The sequence below is a fragment of the Peromyscus maniculatus genome, chromosome 8 (genome assembly GCF_049852395.1).
Source record: "Peromyscus maniculatus bairdii isolate BWxNUB_F1_BW_parent chromosome 8, HU_Pman_BW_mat_3.1, whole genome shotgun sequence".
NCBI classification, from domain to species: domain Eukaryota; kingdom Metazoa; phylum Chordata; class Mammalia; order Rodentia; family Cricetidae; genus Peromyscus; species Peromyscus maniculatus.
This window is the reverse complement of record NC_134859.1, coordinates 103,921,846-103,946,590: the sequence shown is the minus strand read 5'-3', so window position 1 is coordinate 103,946,590 and position 24,745 is coordinate 103,921,846. Positions and strand designations below refer to the sequence as shown.

The following is a 24,745-nucleotide window of genomic DNA, read 5'->3' as shown; positions in this document are numbered from 1 at the left end:
GTAATTTAACCTCTCTTCTAATTCTGTCCGCTTTTCAGTGGTTACAGTTATCATAAACATAACCTGCTTTTCATAACGGACTTCCTTGAAAGTCAGGTTGGCTGTGCTGCGGGCTAGCGATCAAACTCCTGAGCTATCTAGCTGGCGAGTAGCGCCTCCGCCTCAGCTGCCCCCTCCTGGAGCCAGCTGTGTTGACTCAGGACAGCCTAAGGAGCCAGTGCTTCTTCCTCTGCCTCAAGAGGGAGACAACAGCTGGTCCTGACTCCTAGTGTGCCCTCAGGATTACAAGAGATAATGCAAGGCTGGTGTTTGTAAGACGGATGTGCAAACAGAGGGCTCTCAGGGCTTGGCAGTTAGCTGCCAAATTACACTGAGACATCCAGGGCATTTGAAAAACATGCAGAAAGGCCCGTGCATCCTTCTTGTGGGGTTAAGTTAGGTCCAAAGTGAGTATTTATTTAATTTGAGGTAGGGACTCATATCCCAGGCTATGTTGACAAGGATGACCTTGAACTTCATGCATGTGTGTGTGTGTGTGTGTGTGTGTGTGTGTGTGTGTGTGTGTGTACACTGGTTCTCACTGGTATCCGGGGTTCACTGATTACACTGCCCTGGCCCCTGGCCAGCCAGGGAGCCCTAGGGACCCACCTGTCTCCCTCTCCCCAGCATGGGGTTTTAAGGCCTTATACCACCATGGCCAGCTTTTTCTGTGGGTACGGGGGATGAAACTCAGGTCTTCACACTTTGAGTGACAAGTACTTTCCCAACTGGACTGAGGCAACTCCCCAGTCCTGACCTTGAACTCCTGAGCCTCTTGCCTCCACCTTTCAAGTTCTAGGATTCGAGGCAGTGCTGGGGATCAAACTCTGGGCTTCCTGCATACTCCAAAAGCACTCCGCAGCCGAGCTACATCTCCAGTTTCTTTATGCACACAAAAGAAAGCCGATGATATTGTATAAAGCTTGGAACATTTATTAGTTGACAAATATAAAAGGTTCCTTTCTGAGACCCAAGGGGCAATGTCATCAGTATTTTCCCATAGGTTCTGTTCAGGGGTTCAGAGAGTAAGCAGTACTCCAGTAAGCTACGCCTCCCACGGCCCACTAGCCCTCCCGTCCTCTTTCTCTGTTCCTAAATATATTATCTCCTCACCCACCACGCACGCACATACGCACGCACACGCACACCGTTCTCAGACTGCCCAAGGATCATCCTGCTGAAATTGTCCTGGGCATCCGCACACGGGAACTAACTGCCTTTTGATTTCTCTCACTGCTATACCTCCTGGGTAGTTCATCACCTTCACAGTGGTGACTGAGGAGGCCTAAAATTGTCCTCCTGTCCCAGCAGAAGACATGCCCTTGCCAGAGTGGTGGCCCGTTCCCTTTGTTTTGTTTTTTGTTTTCTTTTGTTAGGGAGATTCGCACTTCAGAACCTTCTCAGCCTTAGCACATGCCTAATTGATTATTTTCCCAGATGTGGATGCCTGACTCACAGACACCAACAAAAAATGTCACACACACACCACTAACAGGGCCAAAGAAAGTGCAGCTGGGAAGGGAGGGGTAATAGAAGGTTTTGCAAGAACTGGTTCGGATCCAGCTCCACAGGGGCCTTGATCCCCTGACTTCACCTTCTCCAGGGCCCCCGAAGTTGAGGTTGGAAGAGCCAAAGACCAGCAGCTCTGGAGAGGAGAGCATTAGCTCTGCAGGCACACAGACCTGCTCAGTCCCAAAACAAGAGCCAAAGGGCAGATCCCAAAGCTCCTGGTTCACCAGAGGAGCCAATGGCTGGCAGGTGTCCACTGTGAGCTACTCCGTGTGGAATCCAGTCTCAGAGACAGGATCCTTGACAAGTGATCTGGGGAAACAAATCCGTCACCTCATCCAAAGCTTTTATCACAAATCAGGGCCTGGCAAGCTGGAAAGGGGGCTCAGCAGTTAAGATCACAAAGTGCTCTCCTAGGAGTTTAGTTCCCAGCACCCACCTGACAGCTCACAACTGTCTGTAACTCCAGTTCCAGGGGGATCAGACACCCTCTTCTGGCCTTCCAGGGTACCAGGCGCACAAGTGACTGTACATGTAGGCAAGACACTCATACACAATAAAAAAAGAATACGTAAATAAACCATGGGCTAGTGAGACTGCTCAATATATTTAGGCACTTGCCACCAAGATTGACACCTGAATTCAATCCCTCTGGGACCCACACGTGAGGACAGAACCGACTCCACAGCATGTGCACGCTCACACATAAACACAAAAACAAATGTCTTAAACTTTTTTTTTTTTTAATCAGGAGAGCTGGGTGTGGTGGTGCACACCTTTAATCCATGATGTCCTCCTCTCCACTCGGTAGGCAGAGGCCATCCTGGTCTACATAGACAGTCAAAACTACAGAGAAACTGTCTCAAATAAATAAATCAGGTGTATTTTTTGTTTGCTTGCTTTTTGGTTTGGGGACAGTCTGACTCTGTAGCCTAGGCTTGCCTGAAATTTACTACTTAACCCAAACTGGCTTCGAATTCGTGAATGACCTCCTGCCTCAGTCTCCCAGTGTTGGGAGCCAGCACTTCCAGCAAGAGTCTGTCTTTCAAAGAAGCCAGCAGAGCACCTTCAGACTTCAGGGGAAAGTTCTAAACCCCAGGAGAGCCGCGATCCCAGGCACACTCAAGATGGCTTCAGCCCGCAGCCCATTCTCGAGTTCCGCCTGCCACTCCCAACATGGCGCCACCAGAGCGTCCGGGGGCGGGACCGATGGCGGAAGTGGGTGTGACAGGGACGGAAGCCGAGCGGGGCTCTGAGCGAAGTCAGGGGGCAGTGGGAGCCTCGCTGTCCGCTGCGATGATTCCCCCGCAGGAGGCTTCCGCCCGGCGGCGGGAAATCGAGGACAAACTGAAGAAGGTGAGGCAGGGTAGAAAGTGAAGGAAGGGTGCCAGGGCATCGACTGCGGGGCGGAAGGAGAAGTGAGGGTAGGCCGTGGGGTCGGGCGGTGGTGATGGTCTCCTCTCCACCCCTCGCAGGAGGAGGAGACGCTGTCCTTCATCCGAGACAGCCTGGAGAAGAGCGACCAGCTCACTAAGAACATGGTGAGTAGCCCTTCATGGAAGCCCGCAGACAGGCCCCGGGACCCAGAGCAGGCTTGTGACGGACGGGCCCGGCGACTGAGTCCAGCGTGGGTAGCAACGGTGGTGACGTGTGGGCTTCTGTAGCGGCGATGGGCATCTCTGCTCCCTAGTCTCCGCCTCCTCACCGCAGATACCGCTGGTCTGGACTTGTTGCTGTCTGTCCTTCTGCAAACATTTAGTGATACTCCGCAGATGGGCGGGTACTGGGCCCCAGTCATTGTCAAGTCAAGGGACGGACGCTCTCCGGGAAGGTTGGTTCAGTGAGATTACCGAGACAGCGAAGTCCCAAAGGGTTTTCCAGCTCAGAGAGCCGATGGATCTTAGATTTAGCCCCTTGTCCCACAGCTTATTTATGTGATTCTTGGCAGGCAAGACCTGAGTTTGGCTAACTCGTTTGCTAAAACAGACGACAGTGTGTCTGCGAAGGGGTCTATGAGGCGATGCATGCTGCACACTGGTATATGATTGGTGCTTTAAAAATGCTTTTTTTTTTTTCTCCCCGAGACGGGTTTCTCTGTGCAGCCCTGTCCTGAAACTCAATTTGTAGACCAGACTGCCCTTGAACTCAGAGATCTGCCTGCCTCTGCCACCCCAGTACTGGGATTAATGGCATGTGCCGCCACCACTCGGCTTGCTTCTTTATTCTTAGAGGAAACTGGAACACAAATTGAGTAAATATAAAATTGCATTTGTGTTTAGTCACACAATAATAAATTGTATACTTCTTAAATGAGATTCACCCTTAGGGAAAGCGGGTGCCCCCCCCCTTTTGTTTTTTCAAGACAGGGTTTCTCTGTGTAGCTTTGGCCTCTTTCCTGGAACTCATTCTGTAGACCAGGATGGCCTCGAACTCACAGAGATCCACCTGCCTCTGCCTCCTGAGAGCTGGGAATAAAGATGTATGATACCACCACCAGGCAGGGAAAGCAGTTTTTAAAGTAATAGCCATGCATTTGAGACTTCTCTTCATGAAGCTACTTCCTGTTACGTCTAGGAAAACTTCAGAGAGAACAGAAATTGAGACTGGGCTTTAAGGGTAGAAAAGAATGCCTTCAGAGGCCAGAAGAGGGCGTTGGACCCTCTGGAACTGGAGTTGAAGGCAGTTAAGTTGTGAGCAGTGATGTGGGTTCTGGGACCAGAACTCGAGTCCTCTGCAAGAGCAGCAAGTGCTCTCAACCACTGAGCTATCTCTCCAGCTCCCTGGGGGTGGTTATCTTAGGAAGAATTAGTTTGATGTTTTTCTTGCCTTAAGACAAGAACCACCTGCTCTTCCAGAGGACCCAGGTTCTATTTCCAGCACCCAAATGTCAGCTTACAACTGGCTGTAACTCATGCAGGGGGAAAAAAAAGAAATTAATGTACATAAAAATAAATAAATTTTAAAAAAGATGACATTTCAACAGTTTATCTTGAATCACACTCGCTGTACCAAACCAGGGACACGGTGGCAGCAAATAAGTCAGCTGTGTTCCTTCCTAGATGTAGCTTATTGTCTAGAAAACCACGAAAAGATAGATGCCAGGATAGCCCTGAGACCTGCAAGCCAGAAGCTTTCCTCCTGCAGGTGTCTATCCTGTCATCCTTTGAGAGCCGTCTCATGAAGCTGGAGAACTCCATCATCCCTGTGCACAAGCAAACGGAGAATCTGCAGAGGCTGCAGGAGAATGTCGAAAAGACGTTATCCTGTCTGGACCATGTCATCAGCTATTACCATGTAGCCAGTGACACTGAGAAGGTCATCAGAGAAGGGTGAGTTGCATGCAGAGGGCCACATAACTAATGTCTCCTGGACCAGTGACTCTAGGCCTCAGAAGGGGAATAAAACATATCTGAGCCTAGAGTCCCTCATATGATGTTCTTTCTCTTCTCCTCCGGCATACCGTGCTCTTAGTCCATCTGTGTGACCCCATCCTTCAAGGCTGATCCAATGTTTTTTCCTTTCCAGCCCCACAGGTAGGCTGGAAGAATACCTGGGAAGCATGGCCAAAATCCAGAAGGCTGTGGAATATTTTCAGGACAATAGCCCAGACAGTCCAGAGCTCAACAAAGTGGTAAGGAATCAGTGAGACATATGGGACATCAATCCCTAGTCTCGTGAGGGACACATGACTAGTTTAAAGAAGTATGTTGAAGCCAGGTGTGGTGACTCATGCCTAGAACTTGTGAAACCTATCTCAAAATATTAAGAAAGTATATAAAAGAATAAGATACCCCAGGCAGTGGTGGTGCACACCTTTAATCCCAGCACTTGTGAGGCAGAGGCAGGCGGATCTCTGAGTTCCAGGACAGCCAGGATTACACAGAGAAACCCTGTCTTTTAAAAAGAAAAAAAAAAAAATAATGATACATAGTATTCAAAATGTAGGCATTAGGTTCTATGCCTTGGGAAAAAAGCTCTAACTTCTTACCATACTTTTATAGTTTAGTTAAATTTCAAATATAAGTTTAACATTTGATTTTCATATATCCATTGGTGGTTTCTTCACTATGGTAAAAAACTCATCCTATACCCAGCATGGTGCCTCATACCTATAATTCTAGCACTCAGGAAGTTGAGGCAGGAGGATTGCTATAAGTCCAGATTGGGCTGCATAGTGAATTCCAGGCTAGCCAAAGCTCCATAGCAAAACCCTGTCTCAAAGCCATAAAGCAACAATAACAAATAAATCACATAAAATTGACCATTTCCACCAGGCGTGATGACAAATACCTGTATTCTTGGCACTAGAGAGACAGAGGCAGGAGGATTACTGTAAATGTGAGGCCATCAAGGGCTCAAAAACCCAAACCAAAACATTAGTGTTGCCACTGTGACTCTTTGTAAGTACACAGTTGGGTGGCATACGTGTGTTCCCATTGTCGTCCCACCGTGACCCCAGTCCTGACCCCAATCTGTCTCTGGAATCTTTTCGTCTTCCTGAAACCCAGCTCTGTGCTGTTTAACACTGCATGCCCTTCGGGGCGTCTGTGTAGCGTGTGTCGGTTGAAGAAGTCACTCCAAGTTGAAATCCTAAGGCCTATTTGGCAGCAGGAAGGTCCGTCCAGCCTTTCTGATGGACTGAACCCTGAACGGCTGTACAAAGGCGTATTTATTGAATGTTACACAAAGTATTTCCTCATACCAAGGTCCCTAATCTAATTTACATGTCTTACTAAAGGGAAGCATCACATGCCCTCAAGACTTTAGTCCTTTATTATGTATCATTTGCAATACACAATAATACAAGAGCCTCAGGTGTGCCAGAGGCGTCTTGTGACCAAAGTCACAGGATGGCTACAACGCCCCTTCAGTAAAACATTTCTACAAATCCCGGAAAACAGTCACTGTTTTCCACAAGGATTGTTTACTGTTTTCCACAAGGATTCTTCAAGGTCAAAGTACTTCTAGAAAACAGCTGTTCATTCTAATGTCTACCCCAGATACAGCGACTCTGCTAAATTCCTACAACAGTGCCCTTCCCTCCAGCATCTAAGTAACTTCTGTTCTACTTCCTGTTTGTGGATTTGACAGGTCTAGAACCCTGAGTCTTTGTGCTCTTACTGCATCGTATTTGTATGTTTAACTTTTTAGGTCATTAGATCATCGTAGAAACGGGGAATGCTGGGAGTGGGGGCTCTCTGCTGTATGTGAGGGAAGATGTACACAGGGCAAAGGTGGGGCAGAGGCCATGTCTTGTAGTGCGAATTCTGATTGGTCTTAATAATGAAAACCCAGAGTCAGATATCAGAGTGAAAACTGAAAGATCAGAGAAGCAGAACAGCCAGCCACTAGAAAGACTTCTTACCTCTAGGAATTCTCAGACTGAAAGGGGGCAAGCTTCTGTCTCCACCCCGGCTTATCACTTTCTCTCTCTGTCCAGCCATATCACTTTCTGTTTCCTCCTCACAAATAATGAGATTAAAGGTGTGTGCCACCACGGCCTGGCCTCTATGGTTAACTGGTGGCTAGCTCTGCCCTCTGATCTCCAGACAGGCTTTATTTGTTAGAGCACAAACAAAACATTACCACATTTCGAAGTATCACCACAATACCTAAAGAAGTAAGGGGTACTTGGGGAGGGCCAACCTACATCCTCATCCTGTTGCTGGTCCCCCTTTTGGAGGTTGGGGGTGCTAAGCATCAAATCCATTCCACACGCTAGGCATGCACTCTAACACTGAGCTGGCTTCCTAGCCAGTAACATTCCTTCTTGGTTTTTAACCTTTTAAAAATAATTTATTTGATTATTTTATGTATATGTGTGTATGCCTAATTGTATGTCTGTACACCGTGTGCATGCGGGTGCCCTCCCAAAAGGGGCATCAGATCATTCCCTGGCACTAGACTTGCAGGTAGTTGTGAGCCATTCCATGCTGGGAAGTGCCTGCCCCTCTCTCCTCAGCTGTTTTCTTGTTTTGTTTTCAGTGTGCTTACGTAGTGCTGGGGATTGAACCTAGGGGTGCTCACATAGTAAACAAATGGTCTCCCACAGAGCCCCAGCCTACCACAGAGCGCCAGCCTGGTCTACCACAGAGCGCCAGCCTGGTCTCCCACAGAGCCCCAGCCCCAGCAGGCCTTTGCTTAGGAGCAGACTCCCCCTTCCCTTCTGTCACAGCCTGTGTCAGAAATGAGGGTATTTATGTGATACTGGGGGATGAGCTGGTAACTAGCCAGTGGTCTTGGCTTTACTTTCTTAGAAACACTGTGTAGAGAGCTGCCTGGTTCTGTCTCTCAAGTGCTGAATTAAAGGTGTTCAGTACCACATCTAGTCTCAGACCTCTCTCTTCATGTAGGCGCTAGGAATAGAGTTTAGGTTTTCATGCTTACATAGCAAACAGATTACCAGCTGGCCTGTCTTCCTAGGCCTTGGCTTTTTTGTTTTATCGTAGTGTGTTTTTGTTGTTGTTGATCTTTTTTCTTTTTTCTTTTTCAAGACAGAGTTTCTTTGTGTAGTCCTGGCTGTCCTAGAACTCACAGAGATCCGCCTGCCTCTGCCTCCCTGAGTGCTGGGAATAAGGTGTGTGCCACCACTGCCTGGCTTAGTGTAATATTTTTAAGGTTCATCGATTTGCAGCATACTGTATCAATTCAGTATTTCATACCTTTTTATTGCTAAATGATATAGATATACAATATTAGGAAATGGGGGGTTGGGGATTTAGCTCAGTGGTAGAGTGCTTGCCTAGCAAGTGCAAGGCTCTGGGTTCGGTCCTCAGCTCTGGAAAAAAAAAAAAGAGAAATGTGTTTATGGGCGGCGCACGCCTTTAATCCCAGCTGTCAGGAGGCAGAGGCAGGTGATCTCTGTGAGTTTGAGACCAGCCTGGGCTACAGAGTGAGTTCCAGGAAAGGTGCAAAGCTACACAGAGAAACCCTGTCTCCAAAAACAAAAAAAAAAAGAAAGAAAAAAAAAAAGAAAGAAAGAAAGAAAGAAAAGAAATGTGTTTATTCGTCTCACTTGTGCGATGGTGTGTGTCGCAGGAGGTGCCTTTCTGCTTCCAAACCCAGCAGCAGATGCCAAACCCACTGAACCGCCTTGGCCGACCTGATGGCCCACACTGTTTAGCCATTTCCTCTTGATGGCCACTAGCGCTGTCTCCACTTCCTGTCCTGTGAATGATGCTGTATTGACCTTTGGGTCTGTATTTCAGTGTGGACATTTGTTTGGAAGTCTCTTCTGTGTTTTCGATACATGATTTGTAAATCTTTTCTCAGTCATTATTTTCACTTTCTTATTGATAACCCTTGACACTAATTTGAGATCATCCAACTGTCCTAGGGTTTCTGTTGCTGTGATGAAACATCATGACCAAAACAATTTGGGGAGGAAAGGGTTTATTGGGCTTACACTTCCACATCATAATCCATCACTGAAGGAAGTCAGAACAGGAACTCAAACAGGGCAGGAACCTGGAGGCAGGGCTGATGCAGAGGCCATGGAGGGGTGCTGCTTACTGGCTTGCTCCTCATGGCTTCCTCAGCCTGCTTTCTTATAGAACCCAGGACCACCAACCCAGGGATGGCATCGCCCACAATGGGCTGGGCCCTCCCCCATCGATCACGAATTAAGAAAATGCCCTATCGCCTACAGCCAGATCTATGGAGTCATTTTCTCAGTTGAAGCTCCCTCCTCTCACGTGACTCTGGTTTGTGTCAAGTTGACATAAAACCAGCCAGCACATCAATACCTGCTTTTTTCTTTTGCAAATTCCTTTCTAACTAGAAGACAAATTAACAGTGAAAATGAGAAAATAATAAATTAATGCTTGTTAAGCAGAGTTTTACTTGTCAACATCAAGTATTTTTTGTTTATTTTTAGACAGGGCCTCACTGTGTTGTCTTGGCTGGCCTCAAACTCACAGAGATCTACCCGCCTCTGCTTGAGTGCTGGGATCAAAGGTGTGCGCCACCACAACCGGGAGCCATCGCTTCTGAGAAACAGAAGGAAAGGAAATGACCGGGCTAGGCTTCCCAGTGTTTCTTGTGTGGGTGGAGGAGTGGCTGAGGCTCACAGAGGCCCGAGGGCGGAGCGGGCAGGGGCTGCAGAACAGAGCTCAGCATCAGCCGCCCGCTTCAGCCGCCGGCTTCTTCCCTTGTCCTCGCAGAAGCTGCTGTTTGAGAGAGGGAAGGAGTCGCTGGAGTCTGAGTTCCGCAGTCTGATGACCCGGCACAGCAAGGTCGTCTCCCCTGTGCTCATCCTGGACCTGATCAGTGGGGATGATGAACTGGAGGTCCAGGAAGAAGGGACCCTGGAGCACCTGCCTGAAAGTGTACTCCAGGATGTGGTCCGCATCTCCCGCTGGCTGGTGGAGTACGGCCGGAACCAAGGTGAGGGGTTCCCTGTGCCAGAGCGGCAGCTTTCCCACCACCTCCCCAGCCTTCTCTCTCTTTTGTGACAGGGTCTCACTATAAAGCTCTGGCTGTCCTGGAACTCACTCTGTAGACCAGGCTAGCCACAAACTCACAGAGATCCTCCTGCCTCTGCCTCCCAAGTACTGGGGTTATGGGTGTGTGCTAACATACCCAGCCATTGCTCACATCTTTTGACAAAGTCTGAATATTGCCTTTGTTTTTGTTTTTTTTTTTTTTTTTAGATTTATTTCCCTTTTATTTACATGTATGTTGTGTGTCTATGTGAGTATATATCAAATGCATGCACCTGCCCATAGAGGCCAGATGAGAGTCATCTCCATGGGACTAGAGTTATAGGTGTTAGTGAGCCACCTGGCGTGGGTACTAGGAACTGAACTCAGGTTCTCGGAAAGCAGCCTGTACCTATACCTACCTACACCTCTCACTCTCCCCTAACACAGAACAGCAGCAACAACAACAAAACCACATGGTGCCAACACAGGCTGATAGGGAAGGGGGTATAGCTCTGTAGAAGAGTACTTGCCTGGCATACTGGATTCCTAGCTTTGATCCCCAGCCTCGTAATTATTCTGTTGGAGGATAGTCTTTCCCTTTGAGACTTTTCCTGATTTGAGATGAGGCCACGTGAGTGGTTAGAAGCCAGAGCAGGTGCTAGGAAGAGATTAACCCGTAGCATCATGGACTCTGCTGCCTCCCTGTACAGAATGACACAGGCATGGGGCCCTGGGGCACACTTCTGTTCCTCTCTCTCTCTAGACTTCATGAATGTGTACTACCAGATTCGCTCCAGCCAGCTGGACCGCTCCATCAAAGGCCTAAAGGAGCATTTTCGCAAAAGCAGTTCTTCCTCTGGGGTTCCCTACTCCCCTGCCATCCCCAACAAGAGGAAAGACACACCTACCAAGAAGCCCATCAAGCGGCCAGGTGAGTCCACCCTGACTATTTAAATAACCGACCGAGGGATCCCTGGAGTCTGGGTTGTCTTTGTCCACCCTGGGGTGGGCAATATCAGCCTTCTGATATCAGCAGTATAGCCCATGTCTATGGTCACCTGACTCCTAGGACACAGGATAGAGCAAATATCCCCTACTCAAAAGGCCCTATGATTCTTATACCCAGCAGCTGGGTAATTTCCATAAGGTTTGGGGGATGGGAGGGGCAGGGCCACTAGTGTGCTTAATTGTCTCTGAGGCAGGCTGGCAGAGGCCATAGGTCAGAGTGACTTGCTAGGTCTCCTTCCCTTTGCTATGTGATCCTGTTGGGTAAGGAGGGGCAGGCACCCCAGCCTTCCAGAAAGCCAGATCAATATAAACTGCTCCATAGCTGAAAAGTGGGCATGGTGTAGAGGTAGGTGTGGGCAGTGAGACTCTAGCCCACTATACATTCCTCCTGACCTCACGTTTGTATAGTCTGTGCTCCAGGCTGACTGTCTCTGTCAGCCTGGCAGTCCCCTGCCTCAAAAGAGGCTGACCTCAGCCCCAGGAGAGATAGGATGTTCTAGGATGTTGGCTACTGCAGTAGTGCCGGGAGAGAAAGCCAGTGGGCTGGAGTGAGGTGCCCACCCTGGGCTTCCGGCTGCAGCTCAGGCCTGGCTAAGGAACGTGCTTTCCTAAGAGCAGGCCTTGAGTAGAGCTCACACCCTCATTTCCCAGTCCTAACCCACCCAAGCCCTTCAGAGAGCAACCACATCACCTGCTTCCTCAGCCTTTGCTGAGGTTTGGAGACATGGCCAAGGGAGACTGCCTTCAGGGCTTGGTGGCCTCTGCAGGAATTGCATTGGCTTCTGCCCTTCCTTCAGTGAGTGTCCTGCTTGCTCTAAACAGTGACTCTACTAACCCACGCTGCTGGACACAGCTGCCTGCATGGCTGGCCAGTCCACCTCTGTGCCTTCCTGGTACGGGGAGGAGCTGTGTCCATGAGCTTGTCAGGGCTTCAGCTGCTCTGTGCTCGCTGCTGCTTCTTCTTCCTGGTTCTTCGACAAGCCCACTGGAGGCTCCAGAACCCTGTTTGCCCTGCCCCAGTATCCACTGGCCTTGCAGGTCCTAGCCTTTCAGGATGAGGGATATAACCTCAGGGCTCTCCATGAACTCAATCTGTCCTTGTCATGGAGATGCAAAGGTCTGTGAGGTCCCTGTGGTTCTGTAGGGCGTTAGGAGTTGCCAGGGGTGAGTGGATTTAAGACTGAGATGAGGAGGATAGAGTCAGGCCCTCCGGACGTCTGTCCCCACTCTGAGGACAGGAGAGCTGATGGCCTCATTGGTGATGAGGCACCAACCTCAGCATCTGCCCTTATAATTGGACTCGGTTGCTCCCAGGTCAGCATGCCCACTTCCTCGCAGCCAGTGTGCCGGTTAGGTCCCTGATGAGCCCACAGCCCATCTGCTCCTGGGTAGGTGGTGGGGCGGCAATCTGATTCACTCATTACCAGGCGCTCGCTCACTGAGCAGGGAACACGGAGGGCAGCAGACGTGAGCTGGCCTGCCAAGAAGAGTTAGCAGTAGCTAATTTCAGTGTGGTGCAAACAGAGATGAGCCAGCTGAACCCTGCCCCGCCTGCCTAGGCTGGTGGCTGCTGTGAGGCCAGCAGCCTTGCTGGGCTCACGTGTGATGGAGGGAGTCTCAGGAAGATGGCACAGTTAAGCTCCTGGATGACTCATTATCCTGGAACATTTTGCTACCTAGGAGCAGTACCTGCTGGCTGACATGCTGCCTCTGTCCCCGCATTGTGGGTTCCAAAATGTCTTACTCCCAGGAGCTGGCAGCCCTGAAAGCTGGGCTGCCACATTTCATTGTTCTCACTTGTGATACTAACTGTTCTTTTTCCCCCATGGCAAGAGCATGTCATCTTTACCATGGCTCGCCTTGCAGGTGGTGGTTCCCGTTGGCCCTTCCCGAGCTTTTCAGTCCATTACCATTGCTATGTTGGCTGAGTGCCTTCTGGGGCGTGGGGGCCTCTGCCTCTGGGTGTTGGGACCTCCATCTCTGTTGCAGCTCCCCGGGAAGCTTAGACCTGTTTTCCCAACCCCAACCCCCCTGCACTGCTATTTGGCTTCTGTCCCAACACTGAGCATGCTCAGGGAACTCAGCCTGGAGGTTAGGCTGGTTTCCAGGAAACCCCCAGGTTGCCCTGTCCTGCCCTTGAGTGTGAGAGCTTTGCCACCAAGCCTTAACCCACTCCATTAAAACGCCACTCAGTAGAAGGTTTTACTTTTCCTGATGGATCTTTATGACCTTATTTTTGTCTTTTCTGTCCCTCTTAACGTGAAGTCAACTACAGAACTGAGGGTCAGTGCAGAGCCCAGGGCTGAGTTTGGCCACATTCTCCTCGCTCCATCCTTAAGGGGGTCTGGTGGCCCTGGCAGGACCTACCGGCAGAGGCGTTGAGGGGCATGCTCGCTGTTGGGGCGGGGGCGGGCTGGGCAGGTGGAGGGCTGCTGCTGTTTTCTCTCACTCATTTCCTAGGTCTTCCTCTCTCCTCTCTGTGGCTCTGGTGACAGGGACGATCCGTAAGGCTCAGAACCTTCTGAAACAGTATTCCCAGCATGGTCTAGATGGGAAAAAGGGGGGCTCTAACCTCATTCCTCTGGAAGGTAATCACCCTGTGCCCCTTTCCCATCACCCTCTTCCTTTGCGAGTCCACTCGCTCCTTAGGCGGGGCAGAGCCTCTCCCAGGAGGGCCTTGGGACAAATCCTGAGTGGGTGGGTGGGTGGGGGTGGCAAACCCTTGATACTCCTCAGGTTTCAGCAGGCCCAAGGACAAGTTTTGTGACCCTGGCCTGGTCCTGCCTGGCTCTGCTCTTCCTAAGGTCCGTCCTCCCTGTCTCTGTCCTGTGTCCTGTGTAAACTCAGAGAAAATTGTCTCGGGGCAGCCCTTTCACGCCCGCATCAGCAGGGCAGGACCAAGTTGGTCAACACCTCCCAGCCACTCCTCTCTGTAGAAAGGGAACTTCTTGCATCTAAGGGGATAGGCTGCCTGGAGGACGTGGCCTTTCTCTGCTGTCAGGGGAGGGATAGCCAGGTCAGCTGTGTTGGTGGACCCCCCTCCAAAAGAGTCACCCTGGGATGCAAAGGAGGCCTGTCCTCATTCACTCAGCAGTGACAGCTCTCATGCGTCTCCCTGGAGCCATGCACCTTCTCTTCATCTCCCTGCGTTGGAAAACAAACGCCAGGGATGGTCTTTAGCACCCCTGAGAGTCAGGCTTGAAACGGCTGTTCCCAGCGGGGTTTGGGGCAGGGGAAGGGCTCAGAGCCCTCCTCAGTGCTCCCTCCCTGTGCCCCATTTCATGCTCCGCTCCTGGAGATCAAGGGCTTCTTCCCCACACCCCAAGGGGCAGCCGCCTGGCCCCTGGATAAACGCTGCTTGTGTTTGTGCGGCTGACATCTTGCTAGGTCACGAGCATGATTTCCGAGTTAAGCACCTGTCCGAGGCCCTGAACGACAAGCACGGGCCACTGGCCGGTGAGTACCGTAGCCCAGCCCCAGGGCGGCCGCTGACACTGCCTACGGAGCAGTCCCCGGATGGCCTGTTCTGCTCTAAAGATGGGCCTGGCCTGTGGCCTGGCTCCCACTCCAGGCTCCTTTGGGCCCTAGGTCTCCTTGCCTCTTGTGAGATGGGAGTGCATGCTTGGCTCTCGGGCCTGGCCGGAGAGGAGCCGCAGCTTGAGCTTGGAAGGCAGGCCGGAGGGCAGGTGGTTCCTCGGAGGAGGTCATGAGCCTGGGCATCTCACTTCTTGAGCCATCCATAACATAAACCAGACTGTTCTGTCCTGGGGCCACTGCCCATCCTCCAATAGTGGGGTGCTGTCTGCTCCTGGGGCAGCTCACCAAGGAGCCCTCGCTCTCTGAGGACACACACACACACACACACACACACACACACACACACATACACACACACATGCACACACGCACACACGCGCGCGCGCGCGCGCGCGCGCGCGCTGCGCGCGCGCGCGCGCACACACACACACACAGCAGCCAGCCTCAGAGGCCATAGCCCACTACTCCCTTACACTTTTTAGGGTCTGGTAAGATTGGCAATGACCTTCATAAGAACCATCTCCCAGATTGAGGACCGCAGTGACTCCATCCTTAGAGTGGACACTGCCACCTGCCCGTCCCACACTGTCCTCCTCCAAGCACAATTCAGGATCCTCAGACCCAGGAGTTTTCCTTCCTTCTAGCTTTCTGCCACCACCTCTAGTGTTTGACTGGAGCCATAAACACTGCCTGTGCTGAGTGGAAAGAGATGCCAGGACAGTGTTTGGACTTGGCATCATCTCCCAGGCCTGTCAGAGCAGTAGTCTGCCTCTGTCTACTTCCTGCTGGTCTGGGCTCAGCCCAGGAACTCGAGACACTCAGACCCCAGCGGAGTGCGTGGCTCTCCCAGACCAGCCACTCAGGGCACTGCCGTCCCTCTAGGGAGAGATGACATGCTGGATGTGGAGACAGACGCCTACATTCACTGTGTCAGTGCCTTCGTCAAGCTGGCCCAGAGTGAATACCAGCTACTGATGGACATCATCCCCGAGCACCATCAGAAGAGAACCTTCGACTCCTTGATTCAGGTCTTAACCTGCTCGCCCTGCAGCTCTGAGCACTGACCCGTGTAACTTTCTGCAGAATCAAGAGGGTGGGGCAGACCTCGTGCCCTGAGCCCGCGACTCTGTGTGGTGTAGTCCACGACCCCCTCCCCCATCCTTCACAGCATGTTGGCTCCCCTTCACACCCACGAGGTGCCCCCACTGTCTCTAGGAACCAATTCTGCTCTGCGCCTGCATGAGCAGGGTCCTTATCCTTCTTCCAGGATGCACTGGATGGGCTGATGCTTGAAGGGGAGAACATCGTGTCGGCTGCCAGGAAAGCCATCATCCGCCATGACTTCTCCACAGTGCTCACAGTCTTCCCCATCCTGCGGCACCTCAAGCAGACCAAGCCTGAGTTTGACCAGGTGCTCCAGGTATGTGGGCTGGGAGGCCCTAAGGACCTTTCTCACACGGCTTCCCCGTACTCATTCTGGGAAACTATTCCAACGTCTCCTCCCTCTCTTCTGAGGTGGCTCCTGAGAGGCTTTGGACAAGGGGGTAATAGAAGAGCTGTAGCTAATCTGGAACTGGAGAATGCAGCTTCTGGAGTGAGGGTGGAGAAGGAGCTGGAAGGAGTTAGGTCTACAGCTTCCTGGAGAGGGCAGTGATGAATGATGAATATGTCAGCCATGTCCTTCCCCAGGGCACAGCAGCCAGCACCAAGAACAAGCTGCCTGGCCTCATCACCTCCATGGAGACCATTGGAGCCAAAGCACTAGAAGACTTTGCTGACAACATTAAGGTGCCCACAGCCCCTTTCCTTCCATCAGGCCTGGCTTGCTCACTGAGCTCTGGGGACTCCTAAGAGAGCAGCCCTTCAAGAGAGTCAGGCTTGCTCTTTAGAAAAGCCCCTGCGCTGCTGGCTTCTGGGGGGGCCCTCGGGGCTCCTCTGTTGCTTCCCTGGCACTGAAGCCCTCTGGGGCTGACATCCCTGTGTCTTGCTCAGCTTCTGAGGCTGAGGGACAGCCTCACACCCATGTACCAGGAGGTGGCGCCATAGGCAGGCTGACTAGGGCTCAGGGTGAGCCGGGGCTACTGGTGGGAGCCCTTTCTGGGACTCAGAGGGTGTTCTTTTTTCCTTCCCACAGAATGATCCAGACAAAGAATACAACATGCCCAAGGACGGCACCGTGCATGAGCTCACAAGCAACGTAGGTCCAGTCAGACACTGCCGGAGTGGGACAAGGGTGCTCGGGCTCGGCTCGGGGTACCACACTGGGAACCAGCCTGCCCAGAGCTCCTGGCCTTCGTGAGCAGGCATTGGTGGTGGAGGGTTAGCTTCTGCAGCACACAGGGCCTCTCGGGCAGCCAGAGTGCAAAGATAACACTTGAAATTTCCAGTTGCTCTTGGCACTGTGAAGACTTGCCCTGCTGGTTGGATAGGGTGTGTGGGGGAAGCCATTGCCTTGGGCCTACCCTGACCCTCTTGGGTCTGTTCTCTCCACCAGGCCATCCTTTTCCTGCAGCAGCTTCTGGACTTCCAGGAAACAGCGGGTGCCATGCTGGCCTCCCAAGGTACACAACACCCGAGCTGGGCTTGCCTGTCCTCTGCTGCCCCCTCTTGCCTGGGGACATAGAGTTAGGCCCCTAGGAGGCACTAACTTGCTGTGGGTGAGGGCAGGGTGTGGTGAGGTGTCTTCTGCAGCCCATGGAGTGGGATTAAAGGCATAGCCTGTGGGGGAGCCTCAGCCCCATGGACTTGTCGAGAATGAGCGTAAGGAGGGCTGGGTTTGTTGACGTCCTTATGAACCCCAACCCCTGCTTGTTCCTTTGGCTGTCGGTACTCTGGGGGGCACTGCAGGTCTCAGGTGCCCGTCCTGCCCCGCCACGCTGCCATACTTCTCCACCCCCTCCTGTATCGTCTGCCTGTTCTGTTGCTCCATCTCCTTGCTGCCCCTTGGTGGGACCGGAGCTTGGGAGGCTGGCATGTAAGGAAGAGTGCTCGTCTAGGTCATCCCAAGAACGGAGGTCCTGCGCCCTCCATTTGCTTTTATTTTGGGGGCAAGAAGCCAAGGAGCTGCCCGTTGTCTTGAGCTGCACTCTGCAGTGTGTTCTGTGGTCTTGGCGTGTGCTGCTGTCTGTGTCTGGCGTCCTGGGGAGAGGTCTGCTTGGCGCGGGTGGCACCACCGTTTCTAACCTGTTTTTTGCACTTTGCATCTTTCTCCTCCTCTGCCCCCTCCTCCCTCTCTGTGTGCACTGCCTGTCACTCCGTAGTTCTTGGGGACACATACAATATTCCTTTAGACCCCCGAGGTAAGCAGTGTGCCCACCCCAGCCCCATCCTCCCCTCCAGAGGCCGGTGGGTGAGGTTCCCAGGGGACCAGTTCTCAGGACTCACTGAGGGCAGGCCAGAGGGACATGAGTTCTCCAGGGGTGCCCTTATCTCTCCCTCTTCCCTTCATAGCTACCGCTGTCTCTAAGCCTAGCCAGGCAGCACCCTAATGGGCCCAGCACCCTAAGAACACCCCCTGGCTAGCCTAACCTTTCCCCTTGGCGTTCCATTCTATATCATCTGGTACTGGGGGTGGGGGAATCAGGAGATTGTGAGGAGAAGATGGAAAGACTGGGTGACCCTGTCCAGAAACCCTTGCTGTTGGCAAATAAGTAAAAGGGATCTAATAGATACTGCCCATCTTACGTTGGGGACCAGGCTGAGAAGGTTGGGAAGGTGTTGGTGACCCACACCTCTCCCAGCTGCCTGCCTGCTCTCATGGGCTGGTTCCTTAACCCATTACTGTGGAGGACAGCCCTGGGACCCAGAAAGAATCCACTGTGCTTCCTATAGCTCAGCAGGTGCCCATCTCTGCTTAGGCTCTTCCTTCAGTCCTGCCTGCCCACAAAGCCCAGGGCCTCTCCAACAATCCCTCCTCTCCCCTGGGGTGTGGGAAGGGCCATCAAGGGTGTTGGCCACTGCCACCACAGTCACAGCACATCTCCTCTCAGAAACCAGCTCTTCGGCTACCAGCTACAGCTCCGAGTTCAGCAAGCGCCTGCTGAGCACCTATATCTGTGAGTTTCACTGGCAGAACCCACTCCTTCTCCCCCATCTCTTGCCTCGGTGCTGTCCATCTGTTCCTGGGTCCCTGTCCTGGCCTTGGAATAGTACCCTACATCCTAGTTCAGGATCCAAGGGTTGAGAAGAGCTTCAGAGCCCTGGGAGTCAGAAGAACAAGGAACAGTTGTCAGGCCCTAGTGGTTGGATCATTTGGATCAGACACTTGTGGTTAAGTGGCCCCATCTTTCTGTATAGGCAAAGTCTTGGGTAACCTGCAGCTGAACTTGCTGAGCAAGTCCAAGGTGTATGAGGATCCAGCATTAAGCGCTATCTTCCTACATAACAATTACAACTACATCCTCAAGTCCCTGGAGAAGTAAGTGGCCCTGCCTCGGCTGGGCAGCCATGCCAACCTCTGCCTTCCAGGGCTGGATGCACCATCTACAGCCTCCTCGTTCTGTGTGTTTTAGTTTCCTCGGTCAGCACCCAAGGGATGCTTCTGCTTTAAAGCTTAGGAATGTTCCAAACAAGAAGCCTCCTTCCCAGTGTTGCTGCCAAGGCCAGTGACTTCTGGGACCCAGGAGTGTCTTTTCTCTTTCTCTTCCCCTTCACCCAGGTCTGAGCTGATCCAGCTGGTGGCTGTGACCCAGAAGACTGCTGAGCGTTCCTATCGGGAGCACATCGAGCAGCAGATCCAGACCTATCAGCGGAGGTGAGCAGCCGCCAGCCCTCTTGCTGTCCTTTCTGAACCCACCACCCTCTCTGCTCAGCCCCTCATAGCATGAGGCCGGCAGCTGCTGACTGACGTCAAGGTAACCCGCCGTTTGCTTTCCTCTCGGGGTTTGTTTTAGTGCTGGGCCTCAAAGCCAGGGCCTCGCACAGGTTCAGTGTGGGACCTGCCACTAAGCCAAGCCCCAGCGTTTGTTTCTCTTCTTGTTTTTCAAATCTAATTCATGGGTGGAGAGAGAAGCCCCCCTCCCTCCCTTTGCTAGCTGCTCCCCAGGGACCACGGAGCCTCTTCAGAGTGATCTGCCCAGTGTCATGGCTAAGAATAGTTGAAAAGTGAACTGTCAGAGAGAGAGAGATGAACAATGTTTAGCCCTAGAGAACAGCGGGGTGAGAGCTCTTGAACTTGGAAAGGTTCTGGCTACTTCTCTGGTCCTCCGGTTTCCTTGGCCTGTTTCTCTCTGAGTGTCTCCCACTTCCTTCCTGTTTGTCTGCTCTCTGCTCCTTCTCTTCCCATCTGTTTCTCTATCTTAATTTGCCACAATATTGATGTGAGCTGTGGTCGGCAACATTTGTTCAGTTTATTGAGTGCCTTCTGCTTCCTGTTCCTAATTGTCAAAGCGAGCAGCTTAAACATTTTCTGTTCCCAAGGAGAGCATCTCTGTTGTTTTGCTTACTCCTGACCCAGATAATTCCTACTGCCCCCACCTTCAGTAGGTAGAGAGATTTGAAAAACAAGCCAGCTGACTTTATGGAAGAAACAACTCTCTGACGCTGTCTCTCTCTTCTCACCCTGCTATCTGGCAGCTGGTTAAAGGTGACCGATTATATCGCAGAGAAGAATCTACCAGTCTTCCAGCCTGGAGTCAAGGTAAGTCCAAGACCTGCGCCAGGAGGGACTGGGGAGGCGATGTGATATTGTATCTTAGGAAGAATGGACAGCATCTCTGTGGATGTGTGAGATGGAGATGTGTGAGGCCATGAGGGCAGCAGGAGAGGGTTGGGGCAGGAGAGGACAGCGTTGTTCTGCTCTGAGCCTGGCTTTCTCTGCTGCCTTCCTCTGCTCTCTGGACCCCCAGCTCCGGGACAAGGAGCGGCAGATGATTAAGGAACGTTTCAAGGTGAGTCGAGGCCCTCCCTTCCACTGATTTCGGCTGCCACTGTGGCGACATAGACACAAAGCTTTTGTCTCTTGGTCCCTCCTTCCTGCCTGTTTGGTGGTCAGGGATTCAATGATGGCCTTGAAGAGCTGTGCAAGATTCAGAAGGCCTGGGCCATTCCAGACACAGAGCAGAGGGACAAGATTCGACAGGCTCAGAAAAACATTGTCAAGGAGACCTATGGGGCCTTTCTGCACAGGTGAGCCCATCCCGCCCCGCCCCCCCCCCCCAGGCCCTCTGCTGTCCGCTTTCCAGGTGACCTATGTGCTCTCTCCCTCGGGAGGGGAAAAACAAAGTTCCAATGGAGTGGGACGGCGTGTCTGGTGCTCTGGGCTCTGGGACCTAATTCAGGGGCGCCCTGCCATCTTAGCACCCGGGCAGAGCGTTAAGGATGCTGACACTGAGGCTGAGGGTAGAGATGCCCTCCCCTTGACCTCTTACCATGGTGCCTGGTCAGGTATGGCAGCGTGCCCTTCACCAAGAACCCTGAGAAGTACATCAAGTACCGTGTGGAACAGGTGGGCGACATGATCGATCGCCTTTTCGACACCTCTGCCTAAGCCTGCCAGCGTTCTGCCTGGCTCCACCACACTCACATGTTGTTGGACTGGTAAACTAGTGTTAACATACCTCCAGGCCAGGTGAGTCTGAAGTCCTTTGCGACAGAGACCTTTGCGCCCCACCCAGGAGCCCTGGCCTGGTGTTGGCATCTCCCCTGCGGCCCACATCTCCTGTCAGACCAGCACTCACCCAGAATGTGGCTCCTTTCACACCTTGGGTTTCACAATGATGCACACCCAGCAGGGGCCACATGATGGCTTCTGAGGCAGAAGACATGGAAGACAGAGACTGGTGCCCCCAGCTGCCATGAGGATACCAAGAATGGGACGGCAGACTCCACCCTGGCCTGCTTCCATCCTCTTCAGCCCACAGATGTGAGCAGGCTCAAAGTGCAGGCCAAACGGCAGCCAGCAGACCTAGAGGAAAGGTTGTCAGTGTCGACCTCCTCTCTTGGATTTAGTTCATTGTCCACGGTTCTGGGCTCTGGGATGTCCCACCTCCTGGGACTCCCTGGTGACAAGAGGCAGGAGAGCTGTCCTGGTCCCTTTGTATCTGGCACACTGCAAGGTGTTCTGGACCACCCTGTGGGGACAGCCGCTCAGTCATCTGTTCCCTGGTCCCCAGCTTCAGTACTCACTGGCCCAGGCAGTGAGTTGCATGGGGCTTTAAGCTGAATGCATGCGGGACAGAGAACTAGTGGACAGAGGCGAGCAATTCAGGAGCAAAGTGGGAGATCATGAGGGTAAAGTTAGGCTGTACTACTCAGGATGGCAGTGAACAGCCATGTTCAAGAAGGCAGGCCCTTACGGTGCATTTGGGTGATGGCTTGTTTTGCTTTTATACAGAGAGGGGAGCTCAGGATGCATGAGCCTCCTGTTAGAGAATGGAGCTGACGCTTCTCTGGAGACACTGCTCTAGCTCTCACCTGGCTGTAGGAACTATGCTGCACCCTTAATCTGTATTCCTAGGCCCCACCCCATTACAGACCAGCCTGCCCACCAGGAGGCTACCTTGCAAGGGGTTGGGTCAGACTTGCACATGTCCCACATCCAGACTGGCCACATACACGAGCTGACTGCATATTGCATTGGCCACATACATGAGGAAGAAGGTGTGCTCAACAACTGTAGCCCGGCCCTTCCTTGAACTCTTTCCTCCTTCAGGATCTGCTGGCAGGGAAAGGAACTGTTCTTGGCTGCTCCAGAACATTCCTCCAGAGCAGAAGGGTGAAAGACAGGGGTTCTTAGTCCAGAGTGTTCCTTCTTAGATCCTCTACTAATTAAAATTTGGGCCTGGCTCTTCCTAAGCATCCTCCAGTGGAAGAAGCACCCTTTTAGAGAAATTTGCCAGGCATGAACTTCTTTCTCTCAAGGGCATGGCTCTGCCCTTCTTCAAACCTGATTCTACCTGGGGAGGATAAAGTGAGCCCCAGAGCCAGGCGCCAGCAGAGTAGATGCTGAGATCCCGCAGCACACCTAGACAGGAGTCTGGCCAGCTGTCGGTGTGCAGCTGATCCTTCTGCTAAGTCTACTCCAGCGCCTCGTTCCTCATGACCCCACACTCTCAGATGGGCCTAGCCCTTGCCTACCTCCCACACTAGTCCTGGGTTCTTCTGAAGGTCACTCTTTTCCACTCTGGGCACGGGGTTGGGGCTGCTCTTGTCTCCAGGGTGTATCTCGATGCAGCCTTGGTGCGGAGGAAGAGCAACAGCAGGTGAAGAAGTAAACTGCCAATGAAGGGACAGAGGCTGGCCCTGAACTGTCGAGTCTTAGTGACTAGGTGGGGCTGCGGGTGTGTGTGTGTGTGTGTGTCTTACTGAGCAGTGGATTGCAGGAAGGGGAACTGGGCAGAGCCTGCCCTTGGAGGAGTGGAAGGCCAGGTAGCTAGCTGAGCAGCAGTGTTACTTCGTAGGCCATGCACTCAGTGGTTCCAGCGCAGCAGACCCTCACACATACCAGCTGACAGCAGTGTCTCCCTGGAAACCAGCCTGGCCAGGGTCGACTTGAGCCCTGGGTTCTTCAGGTTCAGCTTGGAAGGAAAAAGTGGCATTTCCTGAGATATGGAGGGAGCAGGCAGAAAGGAGACTGCCATGCCTCTGGGAATATACCATCCCTCTCCCCTCCACCAGGCTCTACCAGCCTCTTCCCAGGTAGAAGTGTCACCTGGAGCAGGGCATGGGATGCTGGCATGGGACCTGAGCTTTCAAGTCATGAACTGCGTATTCTCTCTTGACACAATCTCGTCCAGCACATGGGTGTGGAACACCAGCTCCACCACTGAAAGGGATAGGATGCGAAGTGTGAACTAGGGAGAGAGACTGAAGCCCACGGAAGCTGCAGGCTTCTGATGGCCTCTGGGGGCAATGGGAGAGGGAGCCAACCCACAGCTTTTCACAGCCTCTGAAAGCCCATCAGATGGCCTCCAGGTAACGAAGAGCCTTAGATTCAGAGATGAATTTTCCTCCTGGAAATAAATGCACTTGGCAGCACCTCATGGCAGGGAAGTGATTGCACATTCGTCTCTGTCCACCACCTCACACCAGAAACTTTAGGGCCATGGGGCAGCAACCGTGGGCTTTCCTGGGAGCGCTAGCCAGTGTGACATCTGGTGACTTGGTGCATGTGAATTTCACCATAGGTAGCTGCCCCGTTGCCTTTGGAGATGAGCCTCTAAATCTGGCACACCTGGCCCAGACACTAGCCTGGCCCTGGCTGTGGAAAGCAATTGTTCTGGGGAAAGAAGACTGAAGGGACAGGAAGCAGCTATTGTGGAGCAGCTCTGATAACAGCTGTGACACTGCAGGGGGACTGGGAACCCGAGAGGGACCGATTTGGTGGGGGGTGTGGACTGTGCAGCTCTGTGCTCCATTCAGCTGCCCTAAGACTGGGATGGGGGCGGGGGTGGGGGGTGGGGGGGGAGGTAGGGCGTGCACACTGCTCTGATAGGTCACAGAGCCCTGCCCAGGCTAGACTGGAGACCAGCCTCTCTAACATCCCACCCGGTCTCACACCCCAGGTTCTGTGAGCACCAGTGTTGCTGAAAGGGTTGAAACTGAGGCTACAGTCGCTGTGGTCCCTGAGGAAATGGAGGAGCTCAACGACACAATTGGTCTCCATGGTTAGGGCCAAGTTAACTCCACATGACCATCCTGGTCCGCTCAGGCTTGTGTGTCTTGGACCTTCCCGTCCACCCGTAGCCTACAGGGAGAAGCACCATGGCCAGAGCCCAGCCCATTCTTGTGCTGGGCCAGGGGAGACCTCTCCCCCAGTTTTCCAGCCCACTAGGGCTGTGCTGGAGAGATTCTTTGCACATGAAACTGTGGTAGCCACCAGAAGGGAAATGTTCCCTGAGAGGCATCTGGAGACGGAAGGGGCAGGAGGGGGACTTATGTGGTACCCACCTGAAATCCCTACCTCACACTTCCTGGAATGTGAGTGGGTGTCCAGAGTGAATTCCAGGGCAGTGTGACTGCATGCTGGGAATGCATGTTAACATTCTAGGTTAGACGAGCATCCAGCCAGGACTAGGGACACAAGGAGTCCAGTGAAGCCTCATTCTCCACATGTGTCCTTAAACTCAGTATATTGATGAAAGCTAATGTTAGGAATGTGTTCCCACCTCTACCTCCCCCAGGTGGGAGCTCACCAGCCTTAGCATCAGCACTGTGCTGCAGGAAGTGCTGGGGAGGGGACATCACATTGGTTGGCCACTGGGACAGTTAACAGGAAGCCCAAACACTAG

The 24,745-nt window shown here is 52.6% G+C and overlaps 1 protein-coding gene across 8 annotated transcripts; it reads left to right on the top strand.

Moving 5' to 3' along the window:
• Positions 1 to 2,755: 2,755 nt before the first annotated feature.
• On the top strand, positions 2,756 to 23,497 carry Exoc7 (exocyst complex component 7). Of its 8 annotated transcripts, XM_042283147.2 has the most exons (21): positions 2,756 to 2,904; positions 3,024 to 3,089; positions 4,693 to 4,877; positions 5,074 to 5,179; positions 9,711 to 9,933; positions 10,735 to 10,902; positions 13,475 to 13,567; positions 14,367 to 14,435; positions 15,399 to 15,544; positions 15,784 to 15,936; positions 16,206 to 16,304; positions 16,651 to 16,713; positions 17,011 to 17,077; positions 17,777 to 17,815; positions 18,506 to 18,571; positions 18,813 to 18,933; positions 19,174 to 19,269; positions 20,091 to 20,154; positions 20,363 to 20,404; positions 20,509 to 20,642; positions 20,901 to 23,497. In XM_042283147.2, exons 1-21 carry the CDS (start codon positions 2,758 to 2,760, stop codon positions 21,001 to 21,003), a joined length of 2,250 nt encoding a protein of 749 aa, XP_042139081.2. In that variant the 5' UTR covers positions 2,756 to 2,757; the 3' UTR covers positions 21,004 to 23,497. The 8 variants fall into 8 exon arrangements, with proteins under 8 accessions (XP_042139081.2, XP_042139087.2, XP_076399889.1 ...); XM_076543774.1 differs by lacking the exon at positions 13,475 to 13,567 and having other exon boundaries at positions 2,757 to 2,904; XM_042283149.2 differs by lacking the exon at positions 14,367 to 14,435 and having other exon boundaries at positions 2,757 to 2,904.
• Positions 23,498 to 24,745: the final 1,248 nt, after the last annotated feature.

Coding starts and splice junctions, on each gene's coding strand:
- Exoc7 (XM_042283147.2), top strand. CDS start 2,758: ATGGCGGAAGTGGGTGTGACAGGGACGGAAGCCGAGCGGGGCTCTGAG. Junction 9,934..10,734: donor GGAGTACGGCCGGAACCAAG/GTGAGGGGTTCC, acceptor CTCTCTCTCTAG/ACTTCATGAATGTGTACTAC. Junction 18,934..19,173: donor ATCCTCAAGTCCCTGGAGAA/GTAAGTGGCCCT, acceptor CCCTTCACCCAG/GTCTGAGCTGATCCAGCTGG.